Source organism: Chelonoidis abingdonii, chromosome 5 (genome assembly GCF_003597395.2).
Source record: "Chelonoidis abingdonii isolate Lonesome George chromosome 5, CheloAbing_2.0, whole genome shotgun sequence".
Taxonomy (NCBI): Eukaryota; Metazoa; Chordata; order Testudines; family Testudinidae; genus Chelonoidis; species Chelonoidis abingdonii.
This window is the reverse complement of record NC_133773.1, coordinates 54271018-54291302: the sequence shown is the minus strand read 5'-3', so window position 1 is coordinate 54291302 and position 20285 is coordinate 54271018. Positions and strand designations below refer to the sequence as shown.

The 20285-nt window shown below is 40.7% G+C and overlaps 1 protein-coding gene across 2 annotated transcripts in view; it reads left to right on the top strand.

Moving 5' to 3' along the window:
- CLGN (calmegin) overlaps positions 1–20285 on the top strand; it is a 73242-nt gene that overhangs the window by 37406 nt on the left and 15551 nt on the right. For both annotated transcript variants that reach the window (XM_075066282.1, XM_032805289.2), the window contains exons 7-10: positions 4717–4909; positions 8092–8281; positions 10115–10228; positions 11057–11213. In XM_075066282.1, coding sequence (XP_074922383.1) covers positions 4717–4909; positions 8092–8281; positions 10115–10228; positions 11057–11213 — 654 coding nt within the window. The remainder of the gene's footprint in view (positions 1–4716; positions 4910–8091; positions 8282–10114; positions 10229–11056; positions 11214–20285) is intronic.

Genomic DNA, 20285 nt, shown 5'->3' with positions numbered 1-20285 from the left:
CAGGGTCTTGTCTTGCCATGGCACTTCTTCTGCTTGGTCTTCCTCCCATGTCTGCTGCTGCCTCAGGCATTCTCTCAGCAGCTCATCTTTGGGGGCCATCTTACTGATGTACTCCTGGATGTTCCGGGTTTCTTCCAGGACAGTGGCTTTGACGCTCACCAAGCCCCGCCCGCCTTCATTCCGGCTGGTATACAGTCTCTGGGTGTTGGACTTGGGGTGGAAACCTCCGTGCATTTGTGAGGAGCTTCCGGGTTTTTGTGTAAAATCTCATATAATCTGAGATTTTACACAAAGCCTTCAGAGTTTGTTAGCCAATTATTATGCTTACGACATCTGTTATATGTCGAATACAAGAAATATTTTAACTATAGTTAATTTCCATTATTTTTAAAGAAAAAATTTTAGCCTACTATAAAAAAGTAGTTTTAAAAAAAAAACTAAAGGTCTGAATCACCCAAGAACACACAATTCATTCGCTCTAATTGCGAATATCTAGGATGAAGGCCATGATGCTATATAATGTAAGCCATATACTACCAATACTCCACATGCAGAACTCAAGTGATGTCAACTGTCCTTTCTGAAATTCTAAATAAAATGACAATTCACAGATGTTAAGGGTAGAGGAGACAGTTATGATCAGCTAGTTATATCTCATTCAATAATACAAGCCATAGAACCTCAACCAGTAATTCCTGCATCAAGCCATAACTTTTGTTTGAGCTATAGCATACCATTTAAAAAGATATCCAGTCTTGATTTAGAGACTACAAGTGATGGAGAATCCACCATGTCATTAGGTAAGTTTCAATTGTTAATTCACACAAATTTTTAACATTAATTTATAACATTCGCCTCTACCTCGATATAATGCTGTCCTCGGGAGCCAAAAAATCTTATCGTGTTTATAGGTGAAAACACATTATATCGAACTTGCTTTGATCCACCAGAGTACACAGCCCTGTCCCCTGGAGCACTGCTTTACTGCATTATATCCGAATTCGTGTTATATCGGGTCGCGTTATATCGAGATAGAGATGTATTTATAGCGTAAATTTGTTTAGATTCCAGCTTCTACCCAATGAATGGGTGCCTTTTTCCCCCGCTATCTTAAAGGACTATCTGCTCTTGGAAATCTCTTCCTCTTGTAGATCAAGTCACTTCTGAACCTTCTCTTTGATAAATAGATTGAGCTTCTCAAGTCTCTCATTATAAGGGATAGTTTTCAGACCTCAGATCATTCTTTTAGCTCTTAATAAGATTGATATCCATGTAGTTTGGATCTATGAGGGTTATTACTCAAGTTAAAGGTACAAAGAGATTATTCTGAGATCTTTTAAACCATCAAAACATGACCCTAAATTAGTTAAGACGACACGTTCGTGCCCCAAAACTTAAGCTTTTTTGGTAGACCGTTTCAGAGGGCCAAAATTGTTTGATTGTGGAATTGAGGACAATACCAAAGTTTGAGAATTAGATCTCCCTTTCCACCTGGTCTTCTGCCGTTTTGTTTTCCTCCCATGGAAGCAGGCAATTTTCCTATGTATGAACACACATACATTGGAAACACCAGTCTGTACCTGAGCAGGAGAGTACATTGTGACCAGAAATCAGTTTATTTTTAATCACCATATAGAGAATCTAGCATGGCCCCATCCCTTTAAAGGCAAAACACACAGAAAAGGGTTTTCCTTGCCTTTAGTCACTGTGGCCTACCTCATCTACAGTCCCCATAAACAAAAAGAGAACAGGGTTTGTATAGCTTATCACACAGGAGTTAGGAAGGAAAAACAGTCAGAACTATGAGGGTGAAATCCTAGGGAAGTTGAACTAGAATCAACTTTGGACTCATGTAACCTACGGGAGGAGAGGTAAGTCAATTTACTTACCAATTCTGTGATACAGAGTTCCTCTCTCTGACTTAAAGTATTTGCACAGACCATGAGTTCCCATCCTTACAAGAGGCTACAGCTGCATTTTCTATAGGAACTTTTCCAAATAGTAAAAGTGGAAATTATAATAGAATTCACTTTTTTTTCCTTCTTAGGAATCCAGTACCATAAGACTGGACACCATAAGTGTCTTTACCATAAGACAGTTTTTTACACACACACACACGAATTTAAAATTCCTTGTTATGAATAACACTCCAAAGATAAACCATTACACCACAGCAGTTTGAATGCACTCTAGCTAGACTAACATCACTAACTAGAGATTTGTTATTTTTTCCTTTAAAATGGAGAATATAACCCAGGGTTTAACAGGCCCCCTCCCCCACCGCTCCTCAAAAATCTAGATAAATATAGATATACAATAGCTTACAAAATCAATACAGGCATAGGGACTTCTGGCAATCGGAGATCTTTTGCTTTCATGTAGGCTTTACCCAATCTCTAGCTATTATATAGACAAATAAAACATTTAATTGTACTATACAACCAGTTATTTCAACATCCACATTACTGAGCACATACACAATTTCAAATAAGAAAACAAAAAAAATCTGTACAATTACTGTAGCTGTTAGTCTCACACACTGTCTTCGGTTCAATGATGTGGTATACCCCTGAAGACATTCGGCCTCCAGTCTGTGGTTGCTCCTTTTATGGTGTTTTCCCAGTCTCAATCCCATCAAATTCTGTAAAATTACAGGAAACTATATGGAGAGCCAACCCAAAGATCTGTCTGAGTTACGCCTGCCAACTCTATCATCTCCCTTCGGGACTGGGCTGGATCTGAGTTATGGGTCTCTGTAGAACAAAATCCCCACTTCATCAAATTCCTTTTCTTTCTTCCCTCCCTCCTCTTTTCTCCTGCTCAAATTCACCAGAACGGAGGATGGACAATTAGCTGTAACTCTTCAGTGCTAAATATTAGTTCATTGTCCCAGTCTTTCCAATGCAAATTGGGCAGGGGGTTTGTTCAAGGTGCTTTACAGTCCATAAGAGATGCGGAAGCCCGAAGAAATTACTCTGTGTGAAGTGTGTTGGACCAGTTGTAAAATGTCAGAGGTTCAAGATGGAATCCCTTTGCTGGATTTTGGCAGGTGCTGCTAGTTGTTACTTTACATTGCAGTAACACCCAGAATCTTTAGTCGGGTTTGGGTTCCTATAGTGCTACGTGTTGGAGAAACATGAATTAAGGAAGTCCCTGCCTCCCCCAAAGAGATTAGTATGAAGAGCAATGTGACATGACAAGCAGGTATAAACACAGTGGAGGGGAGGTAGGGGAAGAGAATAGCTTGTAAGCACCAATTTAGTTTTCTTTGAATAGTTTAAACAAGAGAATTGAATAAGAGATTAATGAATCACTAGCTATTAGTTTTCCCCTGGATGTCGTCATAGAGATGGATTTTACAGGATTTGAGGGAGGACAGGGTGGTAGCTATATGAATGGATTTGGGGATATGTCCCACGCATAAGCGGTATCCTAGAAGAAGATGCAAAGGTGCTGTGGGAGAAGTACATAAGCAAGTGATAGAGGCTGGCATTATTGTTGGAACAAAGGGAGTGGGAAGATCATGATGTAGTTAAGAGACTGACAAAGTAGGGAGGAGCTAAATTATCAAGGTCTTTGAAAATAAGAACTAGAAGTTTTGTGTTTGGTACAGTGGAGGGACTCTGTGTGTGAGTTGTGACATGACTGAAGTGGCATACTGGGAAGATTATTTTGGCAGCAGCATTTTTAATGCACTGGGCAATGGCTCTTTTTGAAGCCCTGTCACATTCAGTGAACTCTTGAAAGACATAGGATCTCCCAATATTTTTAGCACAGTTTCACATAGCTGTATTATACATGCATGACTGTTGTTGTTAGAACAGTCAAGAAATAATTTGCTCTCCCCATCAATACTGGAAAATGCTGTCATGTTCACAAAGTATGATTTTTAAATTGTTAACTTTGGCAAATCTAAATTGTGTATTTTTCATTTCACCCGCAAAAACAGCTGAATTACGTTTGTTCACTTACAGAAAGTCACCTCCTGGCAGAGACCAGATTATCAAACTTATCTTTCATAAATACATTTTCTAGAAATAAGTGTCTGAAAAAAGAACTTAAAACTTTAACTATCTCTTTATGAGGATTTTTATATTTGGAAAATAAACAATTGAAAGATGTTGACAACATAAAGTAGTATGGAGTGCCCCATGAAGGAAAATCAACTTTTTTTTTTTGTTTTGGTGTTTAGTATCAACTACTCACAAATGTGGAAAAGCAGAACAGTGATAAAGAAAAATAGTACATGGTGACATACTATCTGATTATTTTTTTAAACATATTAATAATTAAATTGCATATCAACTATTTCCCTTCAGGTTTTTTTACAGGGCACAATACTTGTATAAATAAGTACAGCTGCTGTTTTATTTTTATGGTGAGCATTTTCCTTTTAATATAGTATCCACAGAAGTTATTCTTCCACCTTTAGGGCCTGATCCTTTTGACTCCTTGTGAGGTGCTGAGAATCCTTTATGCATAGTCAGTTTGGTGGAAACAGAAGGCACTCAGCATCTCTCAAGAAGTGCTGAACATCTTGCAGGACTGAGCCTATAACTCTTGGGTGCTGGAACTGACATTTCATTGCATGAAATATATCACAATAGCATTGTAAGCAGGCTGAACGCTTCCAGCATCAAGGAGTAGAGGTACTCAGGTTGACTTCATTAAATGTACTGCATAACCAATACTAAACTCTCTCTCTTGCTTCTGCAGGAATACTTTTTTGACAAAACACCTTACACAATTATGTTTGGACCAGATAAATGTGGAGAAGATTACAAACTGCATTTTATCTTCAGATATAAGAATCCTAAAACTGGAGATTATGAGGAAAAACATGCTAAGCGTCCTGATGTAGACCTAAAAAAATTCTATTCGGACAAGAGGACACATCTGTATACTCTGGGTATCATTTAATTTAATTCTTAACATTGCACTTAAAAAGGAAAGGTTAGAAAACAAGGTCCCCATTCACTGAAGACTTACAAATGAGCCTGTTTTCTGTCTGTATAGTTTTGTTCATTGTTGTGGATATTTGTGTATGATGTGTATCTTAAATAAATAGCTTTGAAATTCTGTTGCTTAAGATTCACTTGAGGGGGAAAAAATTAAAAATTGGCCCTATCCAACCACTAGCACACTATTAAAGTATGCTATTATTTATACTTGTTGCAGTAAGCAAGGATGTAGTACGCTATCAGTACTTCATCCTTGACTACTGCAACTAGTATAAATAATGATTATTTGTTAGATTTATAGGAAAAATAGAGGCCTCTGCCCCAGGCTCCAGGTGCCCTGTCATAAATTACGAAAACAAAATTAGATCACCTGCAGAACACCAAATTCCCCTCCTTCGCAAAACTGATTTCTCTCAAAAGTCCACCTCTCCAGAAGTGTGCATAAATACAATGACTTGTAGCATTCCCTGAAAGCAAATAGATTGGGGCTATTTCAAATGAAAATAAGGAAGCCTGTTCCATGACTGAAGAACATTCTATTACCAGTCACTTCTTTTAAAAGAAGGAGCTGGCTCTAGTATCATCGCTGATCACAACTCCAGCAGTGTGGCATGCAGAGAGAGCGTTTCTTCAATAGCTAGATCTCAACCCATTTGGGCTTTACAAATGAGAACTATCACTTTTTAAATTCAGTTTGGAAAAAGTAGCCAGTACAAATCATGCGGCACCAGAGGTGTGTACTGCCAAATAGGCACAGTACTGCATTCTGCACTGGTTTCTTTCCAGACTGATCAAAAGGGAAGCGCCATGCAGAGCACATTGCAATAGTTCAGTCTTTGGGGCCATAGATTAATTTAGAGAACTAGATTAGAGGTGGAAGCAACGGGGGCTTATTTTATCTTTTCCCCCAGTGTTCCACAAGATGAGATTTGAAACATCTTTCTGATTATGGAGATGTAATCCTTGACACAGTTAATGGCTGCTTCGTGTAGCTAAAATTACTACTTCAAAAAAAATCAAGTATTTCTGATAAGTCTACAACAATTGACTGTTTTCAATTAACGTAATAACTCCTAAATTTGACACTAATTTTGGGTTACTTTGTATAGCATGAAATTTCCTTTATTACCTGATATGTCCGGTCTACCTCCAACTCTATGATCCTTTGATAAATGGAAAATATTGGAAGTGATACTGTTAAATGCTGGGAAAATGCATCTCAGACAAGTTGGAAAGAAGGGGGCAACATGAGTAAGGCTTGGGGTGAATGGTCAGAGTCTGTTCCTGCTAGAGAACCCTTCTCTCCATAATTTGGAAACAAAAATTCCTGAATCTCGTTCTTGTCACTCCTCTGCTGTCCGCAAATATCTGTGCACCCAGCTAGCAAAGTATCCTATCTCCCTCCGGTGCTGCTCTATGCAGAGAATGACAAACTGCTGTTGCTATCAGTTACTCCATTAGCTCAAGTGGCAAAAGTCTTTGTGATGGATCTAAAGGTTCCAACCCCGCTGATGATCCGTATTGGTGTCAGAATGATGATACATGATGGAATTTCTGTCACATGATGGAATTTGTTTTTCCAGTTTACTGTCTTTAAAACATATGAAATCACATACACAAATCTATTAAAAGAACATCATTAAGTCTTCAAATTCAAGCATCCTCATTAGGAAATGCCAGAATTAAGGCTTCCTGTGTAACATTTAATTTGCCCTGCAATATATATGATGAAGCAGTCTTTCATTTATGAACACATACTGTTTTTTCCAGAGGACCCCCTACTTCATTCAGTGCACAGGATGGACCTGCTCTGAGGATGAATCAGAGATATGTAGTAAATAGAAGCTGTTGTGTATTGGACTACTGCTTCATTTGTTGCTGAAGTTGGAAGGTGTTCAGTGAATGAGGCAGGTAATTGCAGGAAGGGAAAGGACAACCTCATGGTTAAGACAGTTGAATGCTACCCTAAAGAATTGAATTCTCCTCCTGCCTCTGCCATAGAGTTCCTATGTGATGCTAGTCAAGTCACTTAAACTTTCCACAAGTGGTCAGTAATTGTGTTCTTTTCAATTTCTGGGTGCCTTACTTGAGATCCTCGGACCTAATTTGCAGAAGCAGTGAGATTCACTTCTGCAGCGAAGTCAGAGGAATCAGTCTTTCAATGTACAGAGTACTATATAATGCTAAGTACTCTGAAAAATCAAGAATACTTTTTATATTAATTGCGTCCATTTCCCAGCTGTAAAATGGGGATAATAATGCCTCTCATCTCATAGAGCTGTGGTGAAAATAAATTTATTAATATTTGTGAAGTGCCCAGGTACAATTGTGATGAGTGCATAGAAAAGGAGGAAATTTAGATGAGAAGATTAAGAATTTTTTATTTGAAGGCTTGAACAGTATGCAGTAAATAAGGTATGGAGCCACACATTGAACAACGAAGAGAAAACAAAATATTGAATAGCTGTTCATCACGGGAGCATCATTCATTCTGTGCACCGAATGAGATAGGACCTGTCGGGGGGGAAAAAAAATAGTACATGATCATGTTGCTAAAGACAGTATCATAATTCATACACAAAATAGGACCAAATTAAGGTTGCACAGACAACCTTCTTTCTGGCATATCCTAATTTTTGAGTTCTTGACTCTTCAACCTTTAATATTCTTTTAACATAGTTTTTTGCATGCAGTTGTAATATAAATTGTGCATAACAGAAAAGTGGTATGCTTTTGGTGAAAGGCCAGAATTGATAAACTGCTTTGTCTACCTTACACTTCATTAATACAGTATTTTGACTTACATTCAATTTGTACCATAGAATTAAGTTGCCTGGTTTGTAAAACAAAGAAATGGAAACCCTGAGATGCCTGCTGAGTGGGAAACTGGTGGGGTTATTATGCATAAGAGGCAAAAAAAAATACATTCCTTAATGACAAAAATATTTACATTCTCCCCCCCCCCCCCCCCGAAGTCTTTCTGGAAAGCAAACTTAACCTTGCGTATTTGTTTGTTACATATGAATCTGTGTGTCTGCATGCACATACACATTTTAAGCAGAAGATTAAAATACAAAGTTGTTCCTTTATTTCACAATTTTAAAAATACATTTATTTTCTTGCAATGTAGTGCTGACACCAGATGACACATTTGAAATGTTAATTGACCAATCAGTTGTCAGCAAAGGAAGTCTTCTAGAAGATATGGTTCCTCCTGTGAACCCTCCAAAAGAAATAGAAGACCCCAATGATAAGAAGCCAGATGACTGGGATGAGAGAGCAAAGATCCCTGACCCTAATGCTGTCAAACCAGACGACTGGTGAGAAAATATATTTTATTTATACAGACTATATAGTATGCAAGCTATTTATTTTTGGTGGCTTGACTTCTAATTTTATGGTGTTGACAGTTAGTCTATATTCCTCTGCTGGAAACAAGAGTAGTATTTCAATCCATATGTGCCATGAGTTAAAGGGACATTGGTAACTTAAAAATCACATTTGTCTCTAGAAAAAATTGTATCCACTATTGTTGCAGGTAACACCCATAGGTACAATAAAGGAAAGATTAGGAAGAACATTTTTTTCAGTTTTACTTTATGCATCTGACAGCACTTTTGTATAGTTCATTTTCCTCTTTCTACTGGCTCTGTGAATGAGGGGAAAGCAGTAGACATGTTGTTCCTTGACTTGAGCAAAACTTTTGATACGGTCTCCCACTGTATTCTTGCCATCAAGTTAAAGGAGTATGGACTGGATGAATGGACTATAAGGTGGATAGAAAGCTTGCTAGATCATCAGGCTCAACGGGTAGTGATCAATGGCTCCATGTCTAGTTGGCAGCCGGTATCAAGCAGAGTGCCCCAAGGGTCGGTCCTGGGGCCGGTTTTGTTCAATATCTTCATTAATGGTCTGGAGGATGGCGGGATTGCACCCTCAGCAAATTCCCAGATGACACTAAACTGAGAAGAGTGGTCGATAACGCTGGAGGGTAGAGATAGGACACAGAGGGACCTAAACAAATGAGAGGATTGGGCCAAAAGAGATCTGATGAGGTTCAACAAGGACAATTGCAGAGTCCTACACTAAGGACGGAAGAATCCCATGCACTGCTACAGACTAGGGACTGAGTGGCTAGGCAGCAGTTCTGCAGAAAAGGACCTAGGGGTTATAGTGGATGAGAAGCTGGATCTGAGTCAACAGTGTGCCCTTGTTGCCAAGAAGGCTTATAGCATTTTGGGCTGTATAAGTAGAAGCATTGCCAGCACATCGAGGGATGGTGATCCTTCCCCTCTATTCGGTATTGGTGAGGCCTCATCAGGAGTACTGTGTCCAGTTTTGGGCCCCACGCTACAAAAGATGTGGAAAAATTGGAAAGAGTCCAGCAGAGGGCAACAAAAATGATTAGGGGGCTGGAGCACATGACTTATGAGGAGAGGTTGAGGGAACTGCAATTATTTAGTTTGCAGAAGACAAGAATGAGGGGAGATTTGATAGCTGCTTTCAGCTACCTGAAAAGGGGATTCAAAGAGAATGGATCTAGACTGTTCTCAGTGGTACCAGATGACAGGACAAGGAGTAATGGTCTCGAGTTACAGTGGGGAAGGTTTAGGTTGGATATTAGGAAAAACTTTTTCACTAGGAGGGTGATGAAGCACTGGAATGTGTTACTTAAGGAGGTGGTGGAATCTCCTTCCTTAAGGGTTTTTAAGGTCAGGCTTGGCAAAGCCCTGGCTGGGATGATTTAGTTGGGGACTGGTCCTGCTTTGAGCAGGGGGGTGGACTGGATGACCTCCTGAGGTCCCTTCCAATCCTGATATTCTGTGACTCCATGATACTACTGTATAGTTAGTTTTCCATGACTGGCACTTTCACATAGCAAGAAGGAAAAGAAAACCATTTTTAAAATAGGTATGTCACTGTAAACCACAAGTTGGCAGTGGTAATTTGGGAGCAGGTGTATTACCCGAAACTACTTAACTTGGTTTTGCAGATTTTTCAAACGCACAAAGGGAGCTGGGTGCCTAACACCCTTTTTTGCCTTTGAAAATCATCTCTTTTGTGTTAGTTTTGTTCCTTTTGACTAGAACTTTGCCATTTTGAACCAGATTGCTATATTTTTTTTTTTTGGTAATATCAGTTTGTAATTAAAGGGATGAAGATGAGCCTTCCAAAATAGAAGATCATGATGCTGTCAAACCTGAAGGCTGGCTTGATGATGAACTACAATATATCCCAGATCCCAGTGCAGAAAAACCAGAGGATTGGTAAGAACTTGTACTCAATAAGAGCAGATCTTTTTGCTGAGGTATTGTAGATGAGGCCTCATTTACTCTGTGGTAAATTGGACTAAAATTGTGCACTTTGGTTACTAGAGTCTGCTGTGCTTTGATGCAGCAGACTGGAAATTCTGAGGCATCTTCAGATCATTTTTATATTTGGAATAAAATATGAAAATGGGCAATGTAATCTGCACAGCAGACCTTTTGTTGTTAATTGAGGGTATTACATTTATTTTATGCTGTCCTCAGTGTTAGTTTTCATTTTTCTGAAGAATTTTGTATTGACAATGCACATCTGCATTGTAAAAGTGGCCACAAGGGAAGCTGTAGCTTTTGGTTGCTAGGTGTAGCAAGAGACATCTGGGGCTTTTGGTACCAGGGAAGCAGTTCAGGATTGTAAAATAAGCACACACAGTTGTGGATGTTTGTTAAAATAAGCATTGAAATATTTAAGTGCTGACATGTTTTAAATTGTCATCTTTAGCTTGATGCATTAGCTTGATGCTTGATGTGGGGTAGTCCACACCTCTTAAAGGATGTTTCAGGCTGTCTGCAGATACAGGAATACAACTCTGTTGATGGTTTTTCATATTTCATGTTTTCAAGATTATCTGCACAACCATGAAGGCTAGGAAAGTTTTTAGAGAGCTTACATCATGGAATACAGTTCTGTAGGCAATGGATGGGCAAAATTCTGAGGCTGCAGAATTTCAGAACATATACAGGCCCTGAGTGTAGATTAGATATGGGAGTTAACATGAACATATGAATGGAATTCTTATAATGCTCAATTGTTTGTAATCCCTTCCACAGGGATGAAGAAATGGATGGTGAATGGGAAGCCCCACAGATCCCTAATCCAAAATGTGAGACTGCACCTGGCTGTGGAGAGTGGGTGCGTCCCATGATGACCAATCCAAACTATAAAGGAAAATGGAAACCACCAATGATAGATAATCCTAATTATCAGGTAGTAATGAAATATAATAACAAAATACTGTATTCTTCATTAAAAGGTTCAGAGATCTGTAGAACAATCTGTCTAGGCTTTTATATCATATTTATTACTATGTATCTGAATCATGAATACATGGTTGTGATCACATTTGACTTCAGGTTTTTCATTTTAAGTAGCTTGCTTCTTAATTGCCTTATTTTAAGTATGCTTGAAAATATTGATGCATTTCTGTATAAAGCCTTTTTCTCCATTAAGAACTGCTTCTGCAGAAACCCAGTTATTCTAGTGTGGTTTTCTCAGCTATCCTACAGATACTAACTACTACAAAACTGCTTTCTTTCCTTTAGAAAATTACATACAAAAAGCTAATGTTTAAGTTCTTCTCTGAGTGCTGTCTCTGTGGGTGCTCCACTTCAGGTGTTGGTGCATCCTGGTACCATTGATCAGAGATTATCAGTAACAGTGTCTGGTCGGGGTGAAGGTTTGCAAGAGCAGTCTCACAGTGCCGCTGGTGCCTCATCCAGCATGCGCATGGCCTGACCCCTTCAGTTCCTTTTCAACTGTCCTCAGCTTGAGATGGATTCCGTTAGCAGTGTCACTGAAAACCTTAAAGTAAGATTAGATTAAGTTAGATATCGTAGTTTTTACCCTTGTTTGTTAACAGTTTGCTACTTTACTTAGTATAGTTAGCATTAGTTAAATCTAGTTAGATAGCTATCCACCATGATGAACTAACCTGCTCAGAACAAGTAAAACAGGTGTTAATAAATGGCAGGAAACCCAATACACGTACTACTTACCTCCAAAAATGAAAAAGATTCTTCATGTGGTGCCAGAACAAACAAATATCTGCAAACCAGGCACCACTACCACTAATTCTGGAATACTTTTTATTCCTAATGGCTTACTGTGAGCTCGCTTAGAGTTCATCTCGCTGCCATCACAGCCTTCCATCAACAAGTAGATTGGACTTCAATATACACTCACCCGATTACTAAGTGATTTCTCACAGGAATACAGACCATGTACTCAGACGTCCAAGAACCCACATTAGCATAGGACTTAAATCTGGTGTTCAGAAGTCTAACCAGAGCCCCATTTGAACCCTTTGCCAAATGCTCATTCTTTCACTTATCTATGAAAGTGGCATTCCTGGTGGACATTACATCCATGCATAGAGTCAGCGAGGTAGGGGCTCTCGTGGCTCAGCCCCCCCATTTACAATTTTCTTCAAGGATAAACTGACACTTAGAACGCATCCTAAGTTTATGCCAAAAATATCGTCTACATTCCACCTCAACCAACTGATTCACTTATCTACATTTCATTCAAAACCACACACTAACGCTCAAGAGGCGGTCCTACACACACTAGATGTTCACTGTGCCTTAGACTTTTATCTGGACAGAATGAAGCCCTTCCAAAAATCACCTAGACTTTTGTGTCAACAACAGAATGATAAAGGGCTCTGCTGTATCTACACACAGATTATCTAAATGAATAACCAGCTGTATCTATATGTGCTATTCACTACACAACACTGAAGCCCTCTGGGCAGCAGAACCCACTCGACAAGAGCTTCATCTACCTCCATAGCATTCTTACACAATGTTCCCATTCTAGACATCTGCAAGATGGCCACCTGAGCCTCTGAACATGCATTCATGAACCACTAAGCAAGTACTCTCAATTCAAGAGTAGGCCTCACTGTGCTAGCCTCAGCAACAAACTCAAGTCCAAAGCCCCTTCAGTCCTCTTGAGGGCACTGCTCTACATTCACCTGAAGTGGAGCACCCACAGGGACAGCACTTGAAGAAGAAGAAGAAGAGAAGCTTACTCAGCTTGTGCAGGAACTGAGGTTCTTTGGGATGTGTCCCTATAGGTGTTACACTACCCACCCACCCTCCCCTCTGCCTCAGAGTACAAGTTAAATTCTCCACGGTAGAGAAGGAACTGAAGGGGTCGGGCCGTGTGCGTGCCAAATGAGGAACCAGCGGCGCAGCAAGACTGCTACTGTGCACATGCACCTCAACCAGACATGGCTACTGAAAATTTCCAGTTGACAGTGCCAGGATGTACCAACACCTGAAGTGGAGCACACATGGACACACGTCTCAAAGAACATCAGTTATTACATAAGGTGAGCAACCTTCTCTTACAGTGCAAATTCAAGCACTTGAAAATTGAAGAAATAGCAGATTACAGTTGCTTGTGCAACCTGACTTTTGCTCCTTTTTTCATCCAACCTATGTAATGAATGAAAAATTTTGTAATAAATATAGTAAATGATAATGTAATAAAAGACTATCAGAATACACATGCACAATGGGGCTGAATTAAGGTTCCATAGATAACTGTAAATCTGGCACTTCCTAGCTTTTGAGTGTTTGGCTTTGTGACGGAAGTAACATTCTTTTAACATGGCTTTTTTGTATGTAATTTCCTAGGGTTTTAATAATGGGTAAAAACAACCTCTGTTGTGTAATTAGTTCCCCATCATCCATCATCAGCAGAGTTTAAATGGCAGATCTTCAGTAGAGCGAGCAGCACAGATTTACATTATGTGAACTACAGGACTAACTACATTAGCTGTTATCCCAGAGAGGACAGATGGGTTGCTGGTGTAATATGCTGGGTCCAGAGGAGTGGTTATGGGTTGGCCAGTCCAGCTCCATCTCTTCTCAGCTGGGAGCTGGTGGAACTCCTGACCACTGTGGTGCACCCAAAAGGTAAGGATGTGCTGGATCAGAAGTGGAGAGGGGAACCCATGTTGGGTTTTCCCCCCCCAGGACAAAAGTGCTACAGTTCCTGTGATGGCTTCTGGTCATTCCCACCTCTGTATGTACTATTGCTGCCTTCGCGGCAGCATGGGCCTAGCTCTTTATAATCATGTTCAGTTAAACATTTACAGCATGCAAGTGAGGGAAGGGAAATGGCAAGTTAAATGGTTTAAGATTCAGTCAAACAAAGCAGAATTTTCATGGGACAAATGAAAGACATGTCTCACTAGCCCTTGTGCTTTGTCCCTACGCATTTCAAACATCTGCTGTGAACAATGGAGGGTATTGTTTCTCCAAGGTCAAAAATGTGTTATAGAAATCATTTGGCAATATAAATATGGGGATTGTTACTTGCTACCCGATCATACAACTTACCTACAGACTAACAGAATAGAAAGGATATACAAATGGTCTGAAGGTAGTCAACCTCTTGTACTCAGTTCACTGATATTTCTTGTGAATACTCTGTTCATGTCCATGCTGCTGTGTTATGAATCTGTCCTATCTGCTCAAACATTTAGAATGTATTATATACAAGACTGTGGTATTTGAGTCATGAATCAAATCTAAAAAGGCGATAGACTTTGATTCCTATTTTGTGTGCCTTTTGAACAGGAAGGAGTTCACTTTTTAATTTTTACTGATATTGGGAAAACTTAACTCAGTTTGTGTTACATTTTGTCCTGTCATTGTGAGCTCTTGGGAGCAAATTTCATATACATAGGCCAGCTGCTGAAAAGATGTCTCTGCTGAACTCAAGAGTTTTACTTATATGGCTGATAATGCTGTCGTCATTGAAGAACGTAGTTCATGTGGAAGTCATGATTCCAAAGATAAAGGTAGTCTGTTAAATGGCTTGTGCCAGTTCCTTGGAAATCTTTGAATTTGACCCATAGTGAACAGAGCATCAGGGTGGCATGTACAGTACATCAGTGGTTCTCAAACTTTTTTTCCGCAGACCACTCGAAAATTGGTGAGGGTCTCAGCGGACCACTTTCCAAATGTTTGTAACATTAGCTAACTATTGTTTAAAAAAAAAAAAAAAACTGGTTATTTATTGCTTTTATTTGTAGAACAAAAAAACAAACAACTCATTTTTTAATATCAGTAGTTTACCAGGGAACCACAGTTTGAAAACCTCTGTAATACAGTACAGTTCGACAAAGGTGGGCTGTAGCATTTTGAACCAGTTGAAGTTTTTTTTTTCCGGAGTCAGATTTTTCTTTCCAAGGTTTGACATTTAAGCATTCAAGCCATATGAATATATGGATAACTGTGGGAATGTCATAGTCTGGTAGAATGGGATACAATCTCCTGGAAGTGAACAATGAACCAGTGAGGCTCCAAAAATTCATGTGTGGAGATAGAGGAGCTTCTAAGGTTCAAGCTCCTGATTGGTCAGCTGCTGTCTGCTGGTATAGAAATCTGGGAAGAAACATACGTTATGCTATTTTTTTGGACAAATGCTAGAGGCTATTGAACTGTAAATCTGATGTTATGAGAGATCATGCTTCTCCCAAGAGGTGTGTATATAAAATAATTATGTGCAGATATAGAGTATTTATTAAAAAAAACAGCTTTCTTGTTCCTTGTTGTTGCCAATCTTCTTTTATGCTGTATTGTTACTGTGTGTGTTACATTTCTTTTTCTTTTTGGCAATTCCTAGAGCTCCTTATTCTCCAGGAGTAAGAATTCTAAAAGATAGTATCTTTATATGGAGAGGAAATTCTTCTTTGAGTGGTTGCGTATGTCTATTACACTATAGGTATATGTGTACATCTTGTGCAGAGATGCTGGAGAGTGTTTTTTTCCCCTAGCAGTACCCATGGGAGAAACTCTGGATGCAGCCTGACCACATTGTGCTCTGAACTGAGGGTATAAAAGGTGGTGCTGCAGTGCCTGTCCTTCAGTTGCTTCTTACTATCTGTGGTTATTAGGTGGAGTGTTTCTGTGCTTCATTACTCTGTGAACAAAGTTACTTATAGTTAGCTCATTTTATCTAGCGGTACTTGTTCCGTCCTTTTGGACATCTTTCTTCAGCTTTTCTTTTTATTTTGATCCAGTAGGCTTCCAGGCTTTGCCTGATACTGGGGGAGCCTTTGCCAAGGTCCCATGGTTTTAAGCCCTGCTCTGGCTATTGGAAGCCAATGCTTGATAATGACCTGCACATTGCTATTTAAAGTGCTTGGGTGAGGGTCATGTTAGAGACTGGTGTCCTATCTGCCATGGCTTCAAAGGCAGAAACAACGAAGTAGGGAGAAGTGCACCTTAAATATATTCTCATGGAGGCTGTTCATTATCTGCAGTTGGAACCCCCTCGGTTGGAACAAGGGAGCCCATTGACCGCTCCTTCTATGAGTTCTCCCCTGGCCTTGCCAACAGACAGAGACTGTAGGAGATCCCCTTCCCTGGGGCTGTCCTCTTTGGGGTATAAGAGGTTGGATGCCTCTGAAGCATAAGAAGATGGCGTTGGTTTCTTCAAAGTCCTCCTCTGCAAAAGAAGCCTTCTCTGGTACTGAAGGTAGTGTGTGTCTTTTGGCTTGCTGCTCCCTGACACACTCACAGTGTCTCAGAGATGAGCCAGTGACTCCGATACCCACCGTGAGACCATCAAGGCCACTAGTTCATCCGTGACAGCAGTAGATCTGCCATTGCTGATTACAGCAGAACAACCATCATTTTCTGCGCTGAAAATGCCAGAGGCCTTTGCAGCTGTAAGGACCCTATTGTGCCTTTCGGTACTGTCATTCACCACTGATTCAGGATGAAGATTGTGTACCAGCACTGTGGCATGTGCCATGCTTAGCACTGACAATACAGTCTAGTATGGATCTAGCTGGTGTCATGTTTATCAGCCTCCCCAGAAACTATGTCTAGACCACTTGTACTGACTCCATCTCATCACACAGTACTGATAACCAGGAAGCTTTTGCTGCTGCTTCCAGTGACCTCGGTCTCAACACAGATCCCTGTCTTGGTCTCTGAGGACTCCTCCTGGTACTGCTCTACCTTGGCCTTCAGAGTCCGAAGTGGGTTCCCAAGTCTCTCATTTCAGAGAGTCCAGGGCCTCTTCTGGAACCTGTTCCTGCTTTCACAGAATATTCTCCGCCTTAGAGGCACTCCAGCAATTGAGAAGCTTGGTCTATGCACAACTGGCTTCTGGTACCATAACAGCCTTCTCACTGTCTATTTTGAATGTCTTGAAGGATGCTTCCATTCAGACCAACATTTGTTTCTTCATGGAAGCAGATTGCCAACGACAGAGACTTCCCTGTCCAGTACAGAGAGACTAATGGTCAGTACCAAACAGCCTCTGGACACAGTTGATGGACCTTCTCCAACCTGCTTTGGAACAGCAGTCTGCCTCAGCAGTGCAAGATCAACCTCAAGACGTTTCTGCCTTGTCTCCTCTGAATAACTCATCATCATTATTACTGGGCAAAGACCAGTAGACCTTCTTATAAATTAGGCAGTAGTGTAGTCCATCAAGTCACTGTGGCAAATCACCTCATCTGCTCCACCAGTGGCTAAGTGCATGGAGTGCAAATACCAGATTCCATCCCAAAGGTTCAAGCTGTTGTGTCCACACCCTGCTCCCTTTGTTTATATAGTCCACTGTGAATGAAAGGCACCATCAAGCTAAGGTTACCCCCAAAGAAAAGGATGCAAAAAAGCTAAACCTTTCTGGGGGAGAGATTTATTGAATTATGGGATTATACCAACCACTATGTCCTTTTGGCCTGGAATGACTATTCAAACTGGGAGTCTGTCTCATTTTTTTAAATAAATTGCCTGAAAGCTCTAGGGAATAGTTCCAGACCTTCTTGGTGGAAGGCTGTCTGGTTTCTTGATGAGCTCTGCAAGTTTCTGTGGATGAACCAGACTCTGGGGCAAGAGTTATGGTAACAGCAGTAACTTTGCACTGAGCCTCACGGTCACAGGTGTCTAGGTTTCCTGAAGAAGTAAAGCAGATTACTGAAGACTTTTTTTTTTCTCTTTTGAGGGCTGTGCTTGTTTTCACCTCTAAGACTGGAAAGTCTTTACACACATTAAAAGAATAGAGCAGTCCCTTGGACTATTACATGCTGGCTACAAAGAGGACAAAATATTGTCCTAGGTTCCAGCCAAGACAGCAATTCTATCCCTACAGGCTGTCTGACCCCTACAGGCTGTCTGACCATTTAGAGAAAAAGAAAAGATCACAAGGAGGCAACCCTGTGCCTTCTACCTCCTTGATCGTTTCATTCAGGCAACCACAAGTCTCAAACAGCGTGTTTGACATTTTTGTCAAGATAGCATACCTACCAGCTTGGATTTCTCTGGCATTTTTCTCTTCCTTTGAGAATAGGTTATCCCATTTTCTAAATGCATGGCAGACCATCACCTCAGACAAGCGGGCGCTAAGCAGGATGGCATCAGGATGTACCCTACAGTTTTTTTCTGTTTCCCCCTTTCCACTTCCCTTTTCAGGGACCCATCTCATGAGTCTGTGCTAAGAGAAAAAGTGCTGATTCTGCATTCTTAGAGAGCCACAGAGGAAGTGCCTCTTTCACATCAGGTTGGGGTTTTTACTCCCAATATTTTCTAATACCCAAAGCCAGAGGGGTTCTTAGACCCATCCAGAACTTCAGAACCTAAACAGAGGTATCAAAAAGTTTAAAGTTGTTCCATATGGTTTTCCTACCTTTTGTTATCCCTTCTTTAGATCTGGGAGACTGAGATGCTGCCCTTGACTTACAGGATGCCCACTTCCATGTGGCAATCCACCCTAGCAGGTTCCTGAAGTTAATGGTAGTAGGAAATCCTTACCAGTTCATGTTTCTATCTTTCAAACTATCATCAGCACTAAGGCTTTTATCAGACTGTCACCACTGCCATGCACTTATCTCCACAATGAGGATGTCTGCATGTATCCCTACCTGGACAATTGACTGACACAGGGTCACTCCAGTCATCAGGTAGAGACCAGTATTTGTCGAACTCTCCATTTGTTCAGCAGCTTGGGTGTGAAAATAAAGAGAAGTCAAATCATGTCACTTTTCCAAGAATAGAGTTCATTGGGGCAGTCCTAGACTCAGCCACTGCCAAGGCTTACCTGGCAAAACAGGACCTCTGTGCATGGTTCAAGGATCAGCCATGAGCCACAGTGAGGAATTACTTCAGGATCCTAGGTTAGATGACTGTTTGTACATATGCAACCCCTCACGCCGGGCTGCATCTCCAGGAAATGCAGGCATGGCGCAAGTGAGTCTACCACCCCTAGGTTTGTGATGTGGACAAACTAGTATGCATCCCAGTCAGGATCTGTTGTCTCTAAATTGGTGGATGAGTCAGGACAATGTACGTGAAGAATTTCCTTTGTCTCAGTCTCTCCCCTCAGACTTTGGTAAAAGACCTTATCTCATGACAAGCGTCATCTGGATGATCTTCAGGCTGAGGGCTTATGGGCCACTCACAAGGCTAGGTTACATGTAAATGTTCTTGAGTCATGTGCAATATTCCAGGCATGTCGCATTCAGGGCAGGATCATGTAGATGCTCCCTGACGACACAACAGCAGTATTTTATGGGAACAAGCAGGAGGTGCTGGGTGTCAGTCTGTCAGGAGGCAGTCAGGTTGTGGCATTTCTGCATATGGAACTCGGTAACTCTTAAGGCATCTTACCCTGCCAGGAGTTCAGAATAGTCTGGCAGATCTTTCAGCCTGGATCATGAATGGCCTCTCAACAAAGGCATTCAAGGATCAGGGTTTAGACTAGGAGGATTTCCAGCAGCGGATTTGTTTGCAACTTGGCAGAACAGGAAATGTGCTTAGCTTTGCTGAAGAAATGGTCACAGTCCCGGGTCCATCTCAGATACTTCATTTTTCCTGTAGGGAAAGGCTAGCATTATTATCAAGCTGAAGCAAGAACAAAGTAAAACGATCCTCTTGCCTCAGCCAGTCTGGAGCTAACTTTTTAGTATTGGACCTGTGCAGAATCCTTACTACTTCCACAAATCAGAGTTGATATTCCAAAATCACAGGCGAATATTACACCCAAATTCTTGGGTGCTACATTTCATGGCATAGTTCAGCAGTGGTTAAATACAGAGGAGGCAAGTTACTCAGTGGCAGTCAAGAACATCCTGCTTAATAGCAGGGCAGGCAACATTCCACAATAGTTACTTACGTTAGTAAGTGGAAGTGTTTCTCCATTTGGGCAGCTAGCCACAGTGAGACTCCTACACAATTCAAAAGATTTTGGACTATCTACTACATAACAAAGTTGGGTCTAGCTTTCAGTTCCATTAAGGTACACCAGGCT